At 44.9% G+C, this 20,128-nt stretch overlaps 1 protein-coding gene across 1 annotated transcript in view; it reads right to left on the reverse strand.

Moving 5' to 3' along the window:
- Positions 1-650: 650 nt before the first annotated feature.
- The window catches only part of B4GALNT3 (beta-1,4-N-acetyl-galactosaminyltransferase 3), a 126,807-nt gene continuing 107,329 nt past the window's right edge, over positions 651-20,128 (reverse strand). The window contains 12 exon segments of the mRNA XM_044281390.1: positions 651-2,234; positions 3,585-3,711; positions 3,820-3,973; positions 4,877-4,949; positions 5,489-5,642; positions 5,891-6,169; positions 6,172-6,191; positions 10,394-12,137; positions 12,937-12,998; positions 13,268-13,368; positions 14,702-14,811; positions 19,831-19,959. Of these exon segments, the coding sequence (XP_044137325.1) occupies positions 2,114-2,234; positions 3,585-3,711; positions 3,820-3,973; positions 4,877-4,949; positions 5,489-5,642; positions 5,891-6,169; positions 6,172-6,191; positions 10,394-12,137; positions 12,937-12,998; positions 13,268-13,368; positions 14,702-14,811; positions 19,831-19,959 (3,074 nt within the window). The 3' untranslated portion in view covers positions 651-2,113.

A 20,128-nucleotide genomic window follows, 5' to 3' on the forward strand; every position in this document is an offset into this window, starting at 1 on the left:
GCGCTGGTGGAGAAGAGCTTCTCAGTACTGTGCTGTTGGAGAAGAGCTTCTCTATACTGCGCTGGTGGAAAGAGCTTCTCTGTACTGCGCTGGTGGAAAGAGCTTCTCTGTACTGCACTGGTGAAGAAGAGCTTCTCTGTACTGCGCTGGTGGCAAAGAGCTTCTCAGTACTATGCTGTTGGAGAAGAGCTTCTCTATACTGTGCGGGGTGGAAAAACAGCTTTTCTATACTGTGCTGGTGGAGAACTTTTCTATACCGCGCTGGTGGAGAAGGGCTCCTCTATACTTTGCTTGTGGAGAGGCTAATAATTAATTACATAGACCACGTGTAACATGATAAACATTTCCATTCCCATACACAGACTTCATCAGTATATGAATCCCCAATATTAAATGGAGGGTAGTTATGACTCTATACATGATTTTATAATAAAAAATGTGTGCCACTGATACAAAACTTTTGTGCCACAAAATTCTACTTGTTGAAACGTTTGTGGCCCAAAATAAAAAATTGTGTTGCTTTTGTTTTTACAGACAATGAGGGATCATTTTACTCAAGGGATTTTTTTTTTAAATCTTACAAAATGTATTCTTTATTTACTTTAATATCTTTCCTCACAGAAAAAATATTTTGAGGCATGATGGTCCCATTCATACAAATCCAATACTTTGCATGGCTTTTCATGTTATAGGCTGAGGTACATAATCCACGTCTACCCTTATGATATGATATTACGTATTATTTTTTATCTAAACGCTGACTCAAAAAGGACTTGGCTCCTCTCCTGAAACGTTTGCTTTAGTAAAAAATTATATTCCACAAATAAAATGACAATTCTGGATCTTTTTTTTTTCTTATGACTATGTTGTGCAGTTCCTCTATTCCTACTAGAAGCTTCTGAATGAATTGCCTGTTGGGTATTACTAGTTGGGAGGGATAGGGGCCCTGCACATCATATTGTTATATGAAAGAGGCTCGAGAATTGTTATTACATAGGAAATTCAACTAGCTATTATTTATTGATTTTATGCACTTATATAGCACTACTATATTCTGCAGCGCTTTACAGACATTAGCACCAAGCTGTCCCCAATGGGGCTCACAGTCTAAGGTCCCTACCAGTATGGCTTTGGAGTGTGGGAGGAAACCAGCGTACCCGGAGGAAACCCATGCAAACTCCAAGCTGACGTTGTTCTTGTGCAGATTCAAACTTAGGACCCCAGAGCTGCAAGGCACCAGTGCTAACCACTGAGCCACCATGCTGCCGACCATGCTAGTTACTAAAACAGACATGTCAGGATAGATTACAGGTCCTCTTTAGAAAAACATGGCTTCCACCTTTCAGAACTCTTATCTGTACGCTAGCTCTGGCATAGCACCATTCAAGTGAGCTGGGCAGAGCTACGATACCAGATGCTGTCTATGGACAAAGAGGGGTGCTGATTGTGGAAGATGACAGCCATGTTTTTCTAATCAAATGGTGACATTGGGCAACCACATACCACATCTTCTGTCACATTTGTTTTAATTTCAAACCCATAGATGCCTGATGCATGTATGTGCCCTATAATAAGGACAATTTATTGTAATAAGATCCAGATCACATTACCAATAACCCAGAGAATGCTGTTGTGATGGAAAAGAATGGCAGAAGTCATGTCTGTTGTCTTGTCCATAAAAAAATTACTGTATTTTATTGTAACAGTTCAGTTTTTTTCTGCATTGTCTTCTATGAAGGCTGGAATAATTACATACACGAGTTCCTGCTGTTCCATTACAATACACTAGGGTGTACTAGTCTATGAACATAGTAAACAAGTCTTATAAAAGTGCATATTCCGCCTAAGGCACTTTATGCAGGCTCTAAACACGCCTCATATATTTCTTCAAGATCCAAGTAGCAACTCAATCCACCTGGTTCAGTCCGATCGGTCATACTGAAAAGTCCTGGCTATGGGTCTAGATCAGCTGTACAAAGTGCTCTGCTCCACAAGGTGTCTTGTGACTATTACCCACTAAGGGCAAAAAGCATCAAACATACCCGCAATGACCAAGGTTTCCAAGTTTATATAAAACTCCTTATAAAACTTGCTCTAGTAGATGCAATATTTTTCAGACGTTCTGCTGTGCACTTGGTGCTGTCCGGCGGTTCCACATGCCACGTTTGGAGTGAAAATGGTGGTAAAAGTTCCTGACCGCCAACCGTTCAACCTCCAATCCAGCATAAAGAATCCTAATGGAAAAACAAAGAAATCATTTTGTTATATAATGGGATTTCAAGACATGTCTGAGAGTTATAGATCAGCGGACTGATTTGCGTCCTGCCTGCCATTAATATGCAATATTGGAATAAACATGATATTTGGAGAAATTTTCCCAATTCAGAGCAAAAGTTTCACAAATGTATTCATTTTACCATATCCTTAATATTGCTTTGAGTGTTCCCATCTGAAGGAGCGGCGAGTCAACAATATATAATTCATTTGGCACTCATTTAAAGAGGCTCTGTCACCATGATCTACCTTATAAAACCAGGCATATAGCTTGGTAGAGTTGATCATTCTCTTTAAAACGATACCTGTCTTGCCACTGTAGGTGCCACCGTTGAGGAGAAATTTGAACTTGAATTATTATGCAAATGAGGAGTTGGGGCACCAAGAGGTGGGCTGTAGTGGTTTGAGCACCTCTACAATGATGCCCTTGGTGCTGACTACACGCCTTCCGATGCTGTAAACACCCCTCCCATAGATTTACAGTGCTAGACTTTTTTTCTAGAGCCTGAGTTCTTACGCCTGTACAGATTATGATCAAACACGGTGCCCGCGCACTGAAAATCCGCATACTCGGCAAGCAGCAGCAGACGGAGTGCGCAGGTGCCATGTTTGATCACAACTGAAGATGCGCGAGAAGTCTAACGCTGTAAATCTAAGGGGGAGGGGGTTGTTTTTAGGTCTAGAGGTGTATGTAATCAGCACCAGGGGCATCGCTCAAACCACTACAGCCCACCTCTTGGTGCTCCAAATCCTAATTTTGATAATAAAGTTAGAATTTCTGCCCAACACTGGCAAGACAGGAATAGTTTTAAACAGCATGATCAACCCTACCAGGCTATATGCCTGGTTTAATAGGGTTGACCATGGTGATAGACCCTCTTTAAAGAGCCTTTCACATGGCCCAATGCATATTAAAAAGAAAATTAACGGTCGTTATTGGAATTATTCATTCCCCATTCGGTTTGCATATTGTTGGCAGCACATCTCCTGATTACATTGTGAGAGATGCAATCAGCCGACAATTAAGTGTTTTTGCTGGTTTGTTGGGTAAACAGCGGCACCTTTACACAGGCCAGATATCGGAACGAGTGTTCATTAGACACAAAAAACTAAGAAAAGAATTGTCCTGATCCTCGGCTAGTGTAAAAGGACCCATGGGTAGCACATAGGATAATTCATTGGGAACAGGCATTTAGGCAAACACTTATTTCGTATAATCTGCTCATATTAATGAGCTCTTAGTGATCTTGGTCCCAAGCTTGCCCATAATAATTTAATTTGTGGGTGTAAATACCCTTTAAGCTTCTTACCTATCCAGCAGCTCCCAGTCTTCTCCTCCCCATCTTTCCCGAAATTCTTCAGTGTTCATTCCCCCAATATGATCCAGGTCTGACTTGTAAATTCCCAGCAGGCCAAATCCATTCACTTCCCAATATCCTGCAGAACATTGTAACATGGTTAAGGTACCCCAACTGGATGGGGCTGTCTGATGGCGAAGGGGCAGATATAACTTTTTAATAATAGAAGCAAGAGCTTAGATCTTACCATCAGGCCATCGAGGAGAAGCACCGCAGTTCAGCCTCATTACCATGGGGGCATACACCATCTTACCCTCTAGTGTGTGAGTCCGCAACGAGTCAATAATTGATGGAGGAAAATGCATGTGAAGGTCACACAGGAAGAGTATACTGTGAGGGTTCTGGAGGGGACAGTATAGGGTTAATATGGTGGTCATGTAACAATGAAAGCACTAATGCTGTGGACATTTCTTATAAAATTAACAACGTGCCATTAGCCATGTTCTGGCAAATAAAAAAAAATCCTAACTTGTTGTTTCTTAAAGATGGGGGATACCTAATATAGGAAGTAGTCACCCAGCTTTTCAGAGCCCTGAACCTCACTTTGTGTAAATATCAGCATTTTTTGGGGGGCTAGCACACTGACCCATTCATTTCTATGGGGCCATGCACACATCCGTATGTTTTGCGGATCTATGTGGCTGTTGTGCAAATTATAGAACATCCTATTCTGGTTCACATTGTGGACAAGAAAAGTCATTTTGGCTACTTTCACACTCGCGTTTGGTGCGGATCCGTTCATATAATAAAACCGTCTGCATCCGTTCAGAACGGATCCGTTTGTATTATCTGTAACATAGCCAAGACGGAACAGTCTTGAACACCATTGAAAGTCAATGGAGGACGGATCAGTTTTCTATTGTGCCATATTGTGTCATAGAAAACGGATCCGTTTGGCTCAGTTTCGTCAGAACGGACAACTAAAACGCTGCAAGCAGCATTTTGGTGTCCGCCTCCAAAGCGGAATGGAGACTGAACGGAGGCAAACTGAGGCATTCTGAGCAGATCCTTATCTATTCAGAATGGATTAGGGCAAAACTGATCCATTTTGGACTGCTTGTGAGAGCCCTGAACGGATCTCACAAACGGAAAGCCAAAACGCCAAGTGTGAAAGTAGCCTTAATAAAATGTGGAGTATACACAGTAGGTATCCGTATTTTGTGGATCTATGGTTTTCGGACATGATGCCATACATAGATAACATGTTTATTTAACACTGTGGATCATGACCTTGCCAGACTCACCTTCACCAGATCTATGCCAGCCTGTAGGCCTGCAGAACGCTCAAAGTTCCCTTCGAGTTGTACAAATTGGTATCTGCAAATAGAAGACAAGAAAAGAGAAGTATTAAAAAAAGTGCCGCCTTCTAGGTTAACTACCCCATCTTATTACAGGTAGGGGTAGCTTATACCTCCCCATTCTTTCTTGGGGGTTATGTGACCCTTTTGGAAGATTAGTACTGCCTTGTTAGACCAAAGACTGCTGTGACGTGCCATACAAGCAGAAGTGACCATTGAGGCTTGTGATTGCCCGCAACAGTCATGGGACCAAACCTCTTCCCTCCCGGTCATCAGGGAAGTAGAAGTGGCTGGGAACGAGTCTAGGAACAGACAGTTTTTTTTTTATGGTACATAGGTTACATGCATTTGGGTTGTCAGCTCCTAAGCTGGACAGCTCCTTGTAAAAGCCACTCTGATAAGACTGGTGCAGATCTAGACAGCCTGTCTAAGTTTACCCCATCTATAGGTTTAGGAAATCTGGGACAATGTCTCTGCAAGGCATCGGGAGCTGGTTCAGAAAAATTGAGCCACAACCACTATGAAGCTTTTATATGGACGACTAATTTCTCTCATTACCTGGGTAAACGTGATCGTTTCAAGGCATCCCGGACATCCAGGTCAGTGCTGCTAAAGTCCACAACAATGACACTGAAGTTAGGGTCTTCTGTGGCCTGGTACAAAGATTCCATGTCCCAGATAAACTTCTGCACCCAGCGAGCTTGGTTTTTCACTACAAACAAATGCAAACTTTACAGAATTTGTATTTTATGACAGCAATAGTTTATTAATAACCAGTATGCCTGCCAGTAATGCTCTTCTTTTCCAGACCCCTGAATAGCAAATCATGCTTAGTTATATAGTGACACTAAAGCCAGCTCCTGTATGATGGAGTACCTAGGCAGATACATTTATGTGTCTTGTTACATGTACTGTATCTGCTCTCTGTCTCTCATGCCTCAGGTGCCTCACATGACTCACCTGGGACTATAAAATAGACCATAGCCTGTGGGTTCCAGACCAGGCCAGTAGGCCAGCACAACTCAATATGCCTCTCGGTCCCCATTAACCTCCGACGTGGCCCCCACATCCGATGCTTCATGTCCCTCTCCTGCTCCTTCAACTCCTTAGTAAGGCCAGTCCATCCAGGGGCAAAGACATAATGAGCGAATCTCACACGACGGTTGTGTCTGTCTTTAAGTTCCAAGTCCAGGAAATATCGACTCCCACGTACGTAGTCCAGACGTTTCTCAATATTATAATCCTCTGGAATTGGTACATTCTGTAACCATAACGAAACAAAATGGAGGTAAGACATTTATACAGGAAGCCAACGTCATCAAGAGTGGACAGGACCTCACACCCTCCCCTGCTGACACGCTCTCCTCTGCTCTTTATATGTTCCTGTCTCCTCATATAAAGACACGGATTACAAACACATATACAGATTAATTGTCTTGTCAGATTGACTCTCATGGTCTAGATGTCTAGATTGCTTCTCCTGGACACATTTCTCATGTTATCTATCTATCTCGGGGAGGTATACATTGCTAGCAGACTGATATATAGTTTTGTGGGGAAACTTTTACTAATTCATTCATTAAAAGGGAACCTGTCACCGGGATTTTGTGTATAGAGCTGAGGACATGGGTTACTAGCACATCCGCAATACCCAGTCCCCATAGCTCTATGTGCTTTTATTGTGTAAAAAAAACTATTTGATACATATGCAAATTAACCTGAGATGAGTCCTGTCCCTGATTCATCTCACGTACAGGACTCATCTCAGGTTAATTTGCAGATGTATCAAATGTTTTTTTTTAGTAGAACCACCCACATGACTCCTAATTATAAATACAGCAGAGATCTCATTGAATAAATTCAATTTTCCCATGAAACCAAGACTCTGCTTAAGGGTACTTTCACACTTGCGGCAGGACGGATCCGACATGCTGTTCACCATGTCGGATCCGTCCTGCGGCTATTTCGCCGTGCCCGCGGACCGCCGCTCCGTCCCCATTGACTATAATGGGGATGGGGGCGGAGCTCCGGCGCAGCACGGCGGTGCACGGAGAAAGGCCGCCGGACTAAAATTACTGCATGTCAGGCTTTTTAGTCCGGCGGCTTTCTCCGTGCACCACCGTGCTGCGCCGGAGCTCTGCCCCCGTCCCCATTATAGTCAATGGGGACGGAGCGGCGGTCCGCGGGCACGGCGAAATAGCCGCAGGACGGATCCGACATGGTGAACAGCATGTCGGATCCGTCCTGCCGCAAGTGTGAAACTAGCCTAACTCCTCCTGCTGAATAACATGCTGCCTGCAGATTGTACTGCATTTTATGGTGACAGGTTCCCGTGACTGGAGAGTGTTAGACTGTGCAGGAACACCCCCCCCCCCCCTCTTACCCCAATGGTAATACAAATCTGGACCTCCTTCATTACAAATTTCTAGCAATTCACTATTCCTTTACATTTACAAATACAGGTGTGGTCAATGCAAAGAACTGGCACATGATTTATTCAAACCAAGGACTTTAATGGACGTGTGCATGAAAGACTGTTTAGACATCAATACAGGATAGGATTCTTTACAGTTAGAGTAGTCAAACTGTGGAATGCTGTACCCCAAGAGGTAGTAATGGTTAGTGTCAGACTGCTGTGCCTTGTGGGGGCCCACTGTAAAACTATGTGCAAATACCACCTGCTCACATATCAGCAGGCAGCAGCAAGGTGCTCAAGATGACCGATTATGGGGTTCCCAGCAGCGACGTTGAGAAAGGTGCATCCCTGAGGAAAGAGGATACTACTGGCTGTCCTGCCTCTGTGTCTAGAAGTCATCTCAGCCGCACAATGCGTCTATAATAATAGGCAGTTGTTAAGCAATCTAGCCAGTTTTTTTATATGGAAGTTTAGGACTGGCAGAGATGTTCTATGCCAGGGGTGGCCAACCCGTGGCTCTTGAGCCACATGCGGCTCTTTGCTTCTTCAAGTGAGGCTCTAGCTGTGGAGCCAGGAAGCAGTCAGGCTGGCTCACTCTGCACCCCATGCTCAGATCTCTTTTCCTGATCAGGCACTGTTGCTACTTTGCAGCTCCAGCTCACTCTCCACTACATCCTGATTCACACAGTGTGAGAATGTAGTACGTGACCTTCACAGTGAGGAGCATGTCAGACCTGCAGAGTAGCAGGTGCCTGAGAAAGAGCCCAGTGCCTGATCAGGAGAGGGAAGAGATTTTTTTAAATGATAGAGCTGAGCATGGGGGTCTGATCTTAGCATGGGAGGTTCTGATCTGAGCATGGGGGGGGGGGGGGGGGGTCCTGATCTGGGCAATGGGGGTCTGATCTGAGCATGAGGTGGGATCCTGATCTGAGCAATGGGGGTCTGATCTGAGCATGGGGGGCTTGTTTGAGCATGGGTTGGTCAGGTCTGAGCATGGGGGGTCAAATCTGAGAAGGGGGGAGATCTGAGCACTGAGGGTCTGACACTGGGAGTCTGATTTGTGTTGTCGGATCCGAGCATTGGGGGGCTGATTCGGAGGTCTGATGAGGTTTGGTGATCTTATTGTAGGTCAGATGAGGATTGGGGATCTGATTTAGGCCCCATGCACACGGCCGTTGTTCACTGGTTGCTATGACGCCGTGCGCTCCCTGCTGCCGGCACAGTACAGTAATACACTGGTATAGATCATACCAGTGTATCACTGTATTGCGGCTGCAGCAGGGAGCGCACGGCGTCATAGCAACCAGTGACGCCGTGCGCTCCTGCTCTCAGGAGGGATCCAGGCCGCGGTTCCACGGCCCGCACACGGCCGTGAACAACGGCCGTGTGCATGGGGCCTTAGGAGTCTGATATGAGGTCTTATGAAAAATATATTTTTTCTTTTTTTTTTCTCTGCTAATGAAAAATATTTTTTTTAACTTATTTTTATTTGTTAAAACCTAGGTGGATCTTGTAGGGCGAAAAATACAGTGACTCATGTGTAAATGTATAGCTTATGGCTCCTGGTAGTCATACACTTTTTTTTGGGGGCTCTTTGTGTCTGTAAGATTGGCCACCCCTGGTCTATGCTGTCTATTTCTATCTAGTGCAGTCAGTCTACTGTGCCATGTGCCACTTGTGCAGGAAGTGGGGGACTGGCGGCTCAATCTTGCTAAGGGGCCAAATGGGGGAGTCACCTATTTCCTGTGGTCCGGTCTGATCCTGGTATTGGCAGATACTATATCAACATTTAACAAAGGGACTAAACGCTTATCTAATAGCAATTGGCATTGAAGATTATACTTAAAGGGGTTCTCCAGGCTTTTAATATTGATGACTACGGATGAGTGAATCGACTTCGGATTTCCGAACCAGAGTTTTAGAAATGTTTTTTTACAGTACAAATTCATTTATGAAGTTATTGCGCGGTCGGGTGAGGCTTCAGTGAAGCAATAACTTCAGCTCATCAGAGCCAATACATTCTAATACTGTACGGAACTCCTGCTCCGTACAGTATTAGAACTAAGTTTTATGCGAATCGACTTTGGATGTTTCATGCGAAGTCGTTTCGCTCATCCCTAGTCCCGGCCACCAGAGAGGCTGGCATTTATTCTTATAGTGTGCAAGCACGAGCACCACTGCTGGATTACAGGGGGATTGTAAGCATGGAAACGAGCAGTGTATAATGTGATGGAAAAATGAATGCAGCCAGCAAAGGAAGCAAAAAGGATAATAAAAATACATTAGTAAGGGGCTTGTATTCATTTTCTCTGCATGATAAATATCACTTGCTGAAGTGAGAGAGCACCTTTAAGACCACCCTTGGCCGACTATCAGTGAGTGAGAGCTATGTACATATGTATACACACTTAGCCCTCATGCACACAAAGTATTTTTGGTTTGCATTTTTTACAGATCAAAAGCGGACCCTTTCATTTCTATGTGGACAGCACACGAATGCATGTAGAGAAAGTGAATATAAAGCACTTATTAATGTATTAATGTATTGTGATTGTCCTTATTGCTTCCTGCTGGATGGATTCTTTTCCCCATTAGATTATACACTGCTCATACCCAGAGGTTACAACCACCCTGCAATCCATCAGTGGTGGTCGTGCTTGCACACTATAAGAAAAAATGCCAGCTTCTCTGGTGACCAGGACTGTGGGAGCTCACATAAGCTGGTGCTTTTTTCTATAGTGTGCAAGTACAGCCATACTGCTGGACTGCAGGGTGGTCATAACCATGGAAACTTTCTCTGCATAATAAATTCTATTTCCTGAAATAAACATAAGTTGGTGTAGTTTTACTCCAAAAATGCACCAAGGTATTGGCACATTTTTTTTTTTATTGCACTGAGGCTCAATAGTAAATCTGCCCCTGTATGTCCACATATTATCCTCCTATTTGCCAAACTTATTAAACTGACTCAATTCTCATGATTATTGCCCAGCTTTCTTCCTTCCTAATTTCAGGATGACCTCAGGAGACTATCACCAAGTTCTCACCCTCGATGCCATTGGTTGAGCTTCTTCATAAATGATCCAACTATGATCAGGGCTTCACTCTCTTTCAACTGGAGATTCCCAGATGTATTACACTGTAGATCAATGTAGTCTGACCTCAGAACCTGGAAATCTGTCTGACTCACATGGAAAGTCCGATTCCAGAACACAGGGTGCTCAAAAACAAAGGGATATTCAAGCTCATCATCTTCCTCATCCTCTTCCTCAGGATCATCTTCCCTATGCAGCTGATGACCTTGCTCCTCCGGATCATTACGATATGGATTTTCCTCTGCATATTTGTCTGAGTTAGGTTGTTGTTCTATTTGGTTTTCTCCCATTACAGATTTTCGCTTCTCATCTACCATTTTGTATTGAGTTTGAGCTTCTTCTTGGCCCAGTTCTACATCTTGGTGTCTAACAAAAATTCCATTTACATTTTTGCTTTCAACTGGTGTCACGTGGACCATCCTCTCTACTTTGTCAAGTCTTTGTTTTCTATCCTGAAAATAATCAGTAATTTGTGGGTTTTCTACTTGTTGCTGCATTCTCTGTCTTTCAAGCTCTACTGGTTCAAAGTCTTGGTTTTTCTCCACATTTTCTTCCAAGCCTATCTGCTGATTCTGAAGTATTCTCTCTTCATGATTTTCATGTTCTCGATTTCCACCCTCAATTGTCTCATCTTGAGGCTCTGGCCTTACTTGCTTACCGGGTTGTGGTCTCCTAGAAGATATATAGTCCTGATTAAGTGTAAATGTTGCATTCTCAACTGGGCTAGGATGTAGTTGAGATCCCAGATGCATAAACTGATTAAATTTGGGCATCTGTTCCTTCCTAGCATTTCCTTCTGGCACTGGATTGTCACCCATAACATTATGTTGCACCTTCATATCAACTTGTCCTAAATTATTTTCCTTTATATGGTTTATTTGAGAATCCAGGATCTGTTCATTGTCTGCTGTCACATTTTCATGTATTTTCAGCTTAAGTGTATTTTCCTCAACCCAGTTGGGTCTCTGCATTTTGCCTGGTACCTTCCTTTCATCACGGGGATGGAGACCTTGCCTGGCTCTTTTTGCTATTTTAGACTTATGTTGTAATTTTGCTCCTGCTTGTAACTCTTCTGTCTTGTTCCCATCCAATTCTTGGCCTAGTTTATGGAAGTTTAAGCCTTGTCTTGCATAAGAATCCTCCTTCCCGTGATTCATATTTTGTATACTGTGTATCTCATGTAGAGTGGTCTCCTGTGGAGTGTTCCTTTGTCTACCATCATTTTGCACCTTTATGGACTTTTGTTTTCTTCGTAGATTTTGGTTTTGACTTTCCTTTTTCCTTGATATATCTGATTTGTTTCTCTCTGCCTCAGATGGACCTTGGACATGGGTCACATGGTCTGTGTTTGTGAAGAAGGTATGGTTCCTTCTTCGAGGTCTGGAATTACTAAGGGCAGGGATTTTCTGGTGCTCTTGTTCAATTATGGGGGGATGGCTTATAAGATTGTTGGATCTTTTGGAATCTGGGGTTTTGAGACTTTCTATGTCCATATTTCCATTTTCTTGGGGTCGCCTTGTCCTCCAGTGATTAGGTTCTAAGGGACTTGGTAGTTTGTTTTCCTCTGCTACAAGGAAAAGCTTTCTCTGTCTTATGGTGTCATCTTCACTTGGTTCCTCCTGTTCTTCTCTGTCAATAAACTGATTCTCGTTGTCTTCATACTGGAAATCAGAGGGGTTGTAGTCCTCCGGCCAACCTGTTACATTAAAAGAAAAGTATATTTACAACATTTCACATTTACAAAAATTGTTCTAAAAAATAGACAGCCCATGGCACAATTATCAGTGGGGCTTTGGAAGCTGAGACCCCCACTTATCACATGTATGCGCCAGAGAGCTGCAAATGTGAGATCACTGACTCAAACCAATAGGATTATCCTTGTTTTGTAGGAGGAGAGTTTGGACCTCCATATATATATATATATATATATAATTCCAAACTTTTGGTCACATTTATTAAGATGGGCATTTTAGGCACCAGCCTTAATAAAGCCCTGCACTGGCCGTGGATCCACCGCAGTTATGAAGAGGCGCCGGCCTCTACATAACTTCAGGGGATCCACCACCAGCTTCTAAATGTAAAGAAGCTTCCTAGCTGTCTTACATTTAGAATATTTTCTACAACTTAAACAGGCGTAGAAAATTGTATATAAGTCGGACCTGCTAGCCTGTCCCCAGCCACATCACACCCACCTGGTGTGAGTGGGAGAAAAGTCGCAGATTGCAGTGCAAAGGATTTTCAGCTTAAGTGTATTTTCCTCAACCCAGTTGAGTCTTTGCATTTTGCCTGATACCTTCCTTTCATCACGAGGATGGAGACCTTGCCTTACTCCTCTTGCTATTTTAGTTGTAATTTTGATCCTGCTTGTAACTCTTCTGTCTTGTTGCCATCCAATTCTTGACCCAGTTTATGGAAGTTTACGCCTAAAGTAGGTGTATTTCTGTTTAATAAATGACCCCCTATATGTATAGATCCAATGCTACTCAAAGTGTTACCTGGGTGATCAGCAGGTCCAGACTGTCGTCTCTCTACCTTCATATATTTATTATATCTCAGCCTGTTGGATTAGAGATAAAGTTTCAATGCAAAATCCATCATTGCTGCTTTTATTACAGTGTCACTATTATATGTGCCAGTGCCCCTTTATGATAGTATTGTGGGGGGGTGAAGTAAGAATATGAGTAATTGGTAGTGGTGGTGGGGGTGGTGGAGAGCCTTCAACAGGAAAGGTAGCCATATGGCAATGCTCAATGCCCAACTCCTTATCCCACCCCTTTGCTGTGTCCCCCATTTACTGGTATCTGCTGGTAAGAATGTTATAAATACCTGTCTCTGTACTGAAAGTTCTCCTGGTACATGCACTCGTTGTCCTTCTCCATGTGACCGAGCCGTGTGTAATCATTAGGATACACATATGTGAGGCGAACCTGAGGGTTGCAGAATGTTTTACAGATAGATGCCGACATCTTCACTATAGCTAGGCATGTCCTCTATTATATACTATGCTGCTTCCCTCGTGAATATTCATTTTATGACTGCCTCGAGTATTGTTATATTATATAAGAGTATTTATAGGGCTGGTTAAAAGGGTTGTCCGAGTTATGAAAAAAAACAATATAGTACTGAAAATCTGATATATAACTGAGCTAAGCAAGTTTTATGCAAAAAAAAAAAAAAATAAAAATATATATATATATTTCCTCATTTCCCTGATTCTTTTCTGGCCCTTTGTTTACATGCAATAAAAAAAAAAATCTCTGCCCCTCCCCCTGCTCTGCTAAGGGAGTGAATACAAGAGCTGCCCTGAGTGACCTGTCTGCCTGCTGGGAGACTCTGCAGAATGTTGTATGTGTAGGACTACAAGTCCAAGCTGTATAATGACACTGCTAAGGGAGTGGATACAAGAGCTGCCCTGAGTGCTGGGAGAATCAACAGCAACTTGTAAGTGTAGGACAAGTCCCACCTGTATAATGACACTGCTAATACACACAGGATCTTCCCCCTACCTTCTTGTGCAATGCTCTCTCTAGTATGTCAGCTCCAGTGCCCAGCATTGTCTCCTCACTGCCTGTCAGCTCCAGTGCCGAGCATTGTCTCCTCACTGCCTGCAGGGCTGTGCAGCTGAAGGGGTTAAGAATCCTAGCAGAAAGTAGACGGCAGTGATGGGGGTGGGGGGGTGGTCAGCACAGTGACTTCTTGTTTACAGGCTTGTAAACTACCTTTATCAGAGCAGGGAGAGAAGCTGACATCACAGTGAAATCTGAGAAACCAGCCACTGGAGATAAAGTGAGTTAATTGGGAAGCTGTTACATTTGCTTAGTTAGGAACATAAAAAGAACAAAAAAATAACTCGGATAACCCCTTTAAGCTCCTCTTCATTTATAAAACAGGTCTACTGATAACGCTCACACATACTGTATGGATGTCTCTGGAGGTTCTCAGCACTGGAGATATGTGACAAAGTAGTAATCATGGGGGATGGGAATGTTTCCACATTTCATGTTACTCATTCTATTGAAGGGCACTTTAACCCTTTCTACAACCTGAAAAGGCTGGAAACAGGAAACATAAGGTCATATCCACCTGTCCTCCAGTCAGCCTCCAGTCTTGGATGGCTGATAACAGGGAACAAAAGTTTATATCACTTGTCCTACATTCAGCCTCACCTAAGCCTGAAATGGCTGATAACAGGGAGCAAAAGATGTTATAGCATCTGCACATGTTGCACATATGGTACATCCTCTAAACCCCTAAACTTACAAACTGCAGTCCCTGGTATCGTTGTAGTGGGTATCCCTCCACCAGGTAACTAGGCTTATATGCGCAGCTGGGAAGGACACTGTGCACCCGATTCATAGGCAGAAGATGGACTGAAAAAGAAAATAAAAGGTTTAGATTATATGATTAGAATTTGAGGCCTGTTTCTTTTTTTGGGGTGTTAATATACTTTGTGTTCAAATTCCTTGCCATTTTCAAGATAACTCATTGCTGTCAGCAAATGGGAATATTCTTGTATACATCCATACACTGAAAACCTGTTTTAACATAATATGCCTGGCAGCTAGTAATTTGTTGCAATTGTATCCTGTTTAGGCTAATACATTTTACCTGCACTGATACATTGTAACAAACTATCAGGAAAGAAGAGAGATTTTTGCTAAAAAGTGTCCATCTGGGAGAAGTATAGGTCAGTACAGATTTTTGGTATCTGAATGTAAACCAGAACCTTCTTATTTGGTGTCAGCAAGCAGAGCTCTTATTTATTTAGCTCTTATTTGAATTGGCAAGGAAATTAAACACAGTGAGGGGTCATTTACCAAAGACTGGTGTAGAGGACATGGCCTCTTAATAAATTTGTCGTATCTGTGATGTCTGTGCGCGAGAAACGGAAGCTTATCTTAGCTAGGAGCTGGCTTGGATTTCAGTTATAATTGAAGCTAGTTTTCTGGACTAAATATATTACATTTATTGGGCTGCCCCCATCCATTAAGTGCCACCCACTTTAAAAGAAAGTGCCATTTGCACAAAGATTTGTGACTTTTGTAAACTCTATTAGGCCTCATGCACACGACCGTTGTGTGCATCCGTGGCCGTTGTGCCGTTTTCCGTTTTTTTTCGCGGACCCATTGACTTTCAATGGGTCCGTGGAAAAATCGGAAAATGCACCGTTTTGCAGCCGAGGCCGTGATCCGTGTATCCTGTCCGTCAAAAAAATATGACCTGTCCTATTTTTTTGACGGACAACGGTTCACGGACCCATTCAAGTCAATGGGTCCGTGAAAGAACACGGATGCACACAAGATTGGCATCCGTATCCGTGATCCGTGGCCGTAGGTTGCTTTCATACAGACGGATCCGAAGATCCGTCTGCATAAAAGCTTTTTCTGATCTAAGTTTTCACTTCGTGAAAACTCATTTCCGACAGTATATTCTAACACAGAAGCGTTCCCATGGTGATGGGGACGCTTCTAGTTAGAATACACTGCAAACTTTGTACAAGACTGCCCCCTGCTGCCTGGCAGCACCCGATCTCTTACAGGGGGATATGATAGCACAATTAACCCCTTCAGGTGCGGCACCTAAAGGGGTTAATTGTACTATCATATTCCCCTGTAAGAGATCAGGGCTGCCCGGCAGCAGGGGGCAGACCCCCTCCCCAGTTTGAATATCGTTGGTGGCACAGTGTGCATCCACCATCCCCCCCCCCTTCCTCCCTCTATAGTTAAAAATCGTTGGTGGCACAGTGTGCGCCCACCATCGCCCCCCCCCCTTCCTCCCTCTATAGTTAAAAATCGTTGGTGGCACAGTGTGCGCCCACCATCGCCCCCCCCCTTCCTCCCTCTATAGTTAAAAATCGTTGGTGGCACAGTGTGCGCCCACCATCGGCCCCCCTCTCTCTATAGTAGTAACAACCATTGGTGGCAGTGTGCGGCCTCCCATTCCCCCCCCCCCCACCACAGTAGAAGATTCATACTTACCTGCTTGCTGCTGCGATGTCTGTGACCGGCCGTGAGCTCCTCCTACTGGTAAGTGACAGTTCTTTAGCAATGCGCCGCACAGACCTTTCACTTACCAGTAGGTGGAGCTCCCGGCCGGTCACAGACATCGCAGCAGCAAGCAGGTAAGTATGAATCTTCTACAATTGTACTATTGCTAAGTAACCATGGCAACCAGGGATGCAGTAGCTTCCTGGTTGCCATGGTTACCGATCGGAGCCCCAGCGATTAAACTGGGACTCCGATCGGAACTCCGCTGCCACCAATGATGGGGGGGGGGGAATGGGAGGCCGCACACTGCCACCAATGGTTGTTACTACTATAGGGAGAGGGGGGGCCGATGGTGGGCGCACACTGTGCCACCAACGATTTTTAACTATACAGGGAGGAAGGGGGGGGGGCGATGGTGGGCGCACACTGTGCCACCAACGATTTTAACTATAGAGGGAGGAAGGGGGGGGCGATGGTGGGCGCACACTGTGCCACCAACGATATTCAAACTGGGGAGGAGGGGGGGGGTCTGCCCCCTGCTGCCTGGCAGCCCTGATCTCTGGGGGATATGATAGTACAATTAACCCCTTCAGGTGCGGCACCTGAGGAGTTAATTGTGCTGATCACTGCCCTAAGATCGGGTGCTGCCAGGCAGCAGGGGGCAGTCATGTACACAGTTTTTCAGTGTATTCTAACCTGAAGCGTCCCCATCACCATGGGAACGCCTCTGTGTTAGAATATACTGTCGGAAATGAGTTTCACGATGTAGCTCATATCCGACAGTATATTCTAACATAGAGGAGTTCCCATGGTGATGGGGACGCTTCAAGTTATGTTCGGGTGTCCGCCTGGCCGTGCGGAGGCAAGCGGATCCGTCCAGACACTGTGGCTCAATTTTCTAAGGCCTCATGCACACGACAGTTTTTTTTCACGGTCCGCAAAAACGGGGTCCGTGGGTCCGTGATCCGTGACCGTTTTTTCGTCCGTGGGTCTTCCTTGATTTTTGGAGGATCCACGGACATGAAAAAAAAGTCGTTTTGGCGTCCGCCTGGCCGTGCGGAGCCAAATGGATCCGTCCTGAATTACAATGCAAGTCAATGGGGACGGATCCGTTTGACGTTGACACAATATGGTGCAATTGCAAACGGATCCGTCCTCATTGACTTTCAATGTAAAGTCAGGAGTCCCTTTACTTTCACACTTGTGTTCATAATGCAGACGGTGGCTCCGTTCAGAGCGGATCCGTCTGCATTATATTGTTAAAACATTTCTAAAGTGTGAAAATAGCCTCAGACGGATCCGTCCAGACTTTACATTGAAAGTCAATGGGGGACGGATCCGTTTGAAAATTGAGCCACAGTGTGTCATCTTCAAACGGATCCGTCCCCATTGACTTACATTATAAGTCTGGACGGATCAGCTTGCCTCCGCACGGCCAGGCGGACACCCGAACATAACTTGAAGCGTCCCCATCACCATGGGAACTCCTCTATGTTAGAATATACTGTCGGATATGAGCTACATCGTGAAACTCATTTCCGACAGTATATTCTAACACAGAGGCGTTCCCATGGTGATGGGGACGCTTCAGGTTAGAATACACTGAAAAACTGTGTACATGACTGCCCCCTGCTGCCTGGCAGCACCCGATCTTAGGGCAGTGATCAGCACAATTAACTCCTCAGGTGCCGCACCTGAAGGGGTTAATTGTACTATCATATCCCCCAGAGATCAGGGCTGCCAGGCAGCAGGGGGCAGACCCCCCCCCCCTCCTCCCCAGTTTGAATATCGTTGGTGGCACAGTGTGCGCCCACCATCGCCCCCCCCCCTTCCTCCCTCTATAGTTAAAAATCGTTGGTGGCACAGTGTGCGCCCACCATAGCCCCCCCCTTCCTCCCTGTATAGTTAAAAATCGTTGGTGGCACAGTGTGCGCCCACCATCGGCCCCCCCTCTCCCTATAGTAGTAACAACCATTGGTGGCAGTGTGCGGCCTCCCATTCCCCCCCCCCCATCATTGGTGGCAGCGGAGTTCCGATCGGAGTCCCAGTTTAATCGCTGGGGCTCCGATCGGTAACCATGGCAACCAGGAAGCTACTGCATCCCTGGTTGCCATGGTTACTTAGCAATAGTACAATTGTAGAAGATTCATACTTACCTGCTTGCTGCTGCGATGTCTGTGACCGGCCGGGAGCTCCACCTACTGGTAAGTGAAAGGTCTGTGCGGCGCATTGCTAAAGAACTGTCACTTACCAGTAGGAGGAGCTCACGGCCGGTCACAGACATCGCAGCAGCAAGCAGGTAAGTATGAATCTTCTACTGTGGTGGGGGGGGGGGGGAATGGGAGGCCGCACACTGCCACCAATGGTTGTTACTACTATAGAGAGAGGGGGGGCCGATGGTGGGCGCACACTGTGCCACCAACGATTTTTAACTATAGAGGGAGGAAGGGGGGGCGATGGTGGGCGCACACTGTGCCACCAACGATTTTTAACTATAGAGGGAGGAAGGGGGGGGCGATGGTGGGCGCACACTGTGCCACCAACGATTTTTAACTATAGAGGGAGGAAGGGGGGGGCGATGGTGGGCGCACACTGTGCCACCAACGATTTTTAACTATAGAGGGAGGAAGGGGGGGGGGTGGTGGATGCACACTGTGCCACCAACGATATTCAAACTGGGGAGGGGGGTCTCCCCCCTGCTGCCGGGCAGCCCTGATCTCTTACAGGGGAATATGATAGTACAATTAACCCCTTTAGGTGCCGCACCTGAAGGGGTTAATTGTGCTATCATATCCCCCTGTAAGAGATCGGGTGCTGCCAGGCAGCAGGGGGCAGTCTTGTACAAAGTTTGCAGTGTATTCTAACTAGAAGCGTCCCCATCACCATGGGAACGCTTCTGTGTTAGAATATACTGTCGGAAATGAGTTTTCACGAAGTGAAAACTTAGATCAGAAAAAGCTTTTATGCAGACGGATCTTCGGATCCGTCTGTATGAAAGCAACCTACGGCCACGGATCACGGACACGGATGCCAATCTTGTGTGCATCCGTGTTCTTTCACGGACCCATTGACTTGAATGGGTCCGTGAACCGTTGTCCGTCAAAAAAATAGGACAGGTCATATTTTTTTGACGGACAGGATACACGGATCACGGCCTCGGCTGCAAAACGGTGCATTTTCCGATTTTTCCACGGACCCATTGAAAGTCAATGGGTCCGCGAAAAAAAACGGAAAACGGCACAACGGCCACGGATGCACACAACGGTCGTGTGCATGAGGCCTTAGAAAGTTGCAGAATGTTTAATTCCACAAGGATTGCATAATTTTTATAATAAACTGGAAAACACCTTTAATGGCTTTTAAACTTCTATGAAATACATTGGGAGCTGCCAATGGTCTCACCTTTATAGATGTTGTCTCTGGGATCTTCTTTGAGCATGTCCGCAGGATGTAACTCAGTCCCTTTCTTATAATGACTGGCTTTACTCAAGGGTACTAGTGATGTGTTTCCCAGGGGCAGGTTTACGTCATCTATAGATAGAAATTGAATAAACTCGATAGGTGACATGACCAGCATCGTAGCTACAGCAAGATGATAAACGGACGGACCCTTTTTTTTTTTTTTTAATGGGCGTGGCTTAAAACAATAAAAAGACTTTGGAATTTCCACCATTGCAAAAAGTCTGTAATTTTTTAAATA

Source organism: Bufo gargarizans, chromosome 2, assembly GCF_014858855.1.
Source record: "Bufo gargarizans isolate SCDJY-AF-19 chromosome 2, ASM1485885v1, whole genome shotgun sequence".
Lineage (NCBI taxonomy): Eukaryota > Metazoa > Chordata > Amphibia > Anura > Bufonidae > Bufo > Bufo gargarizans.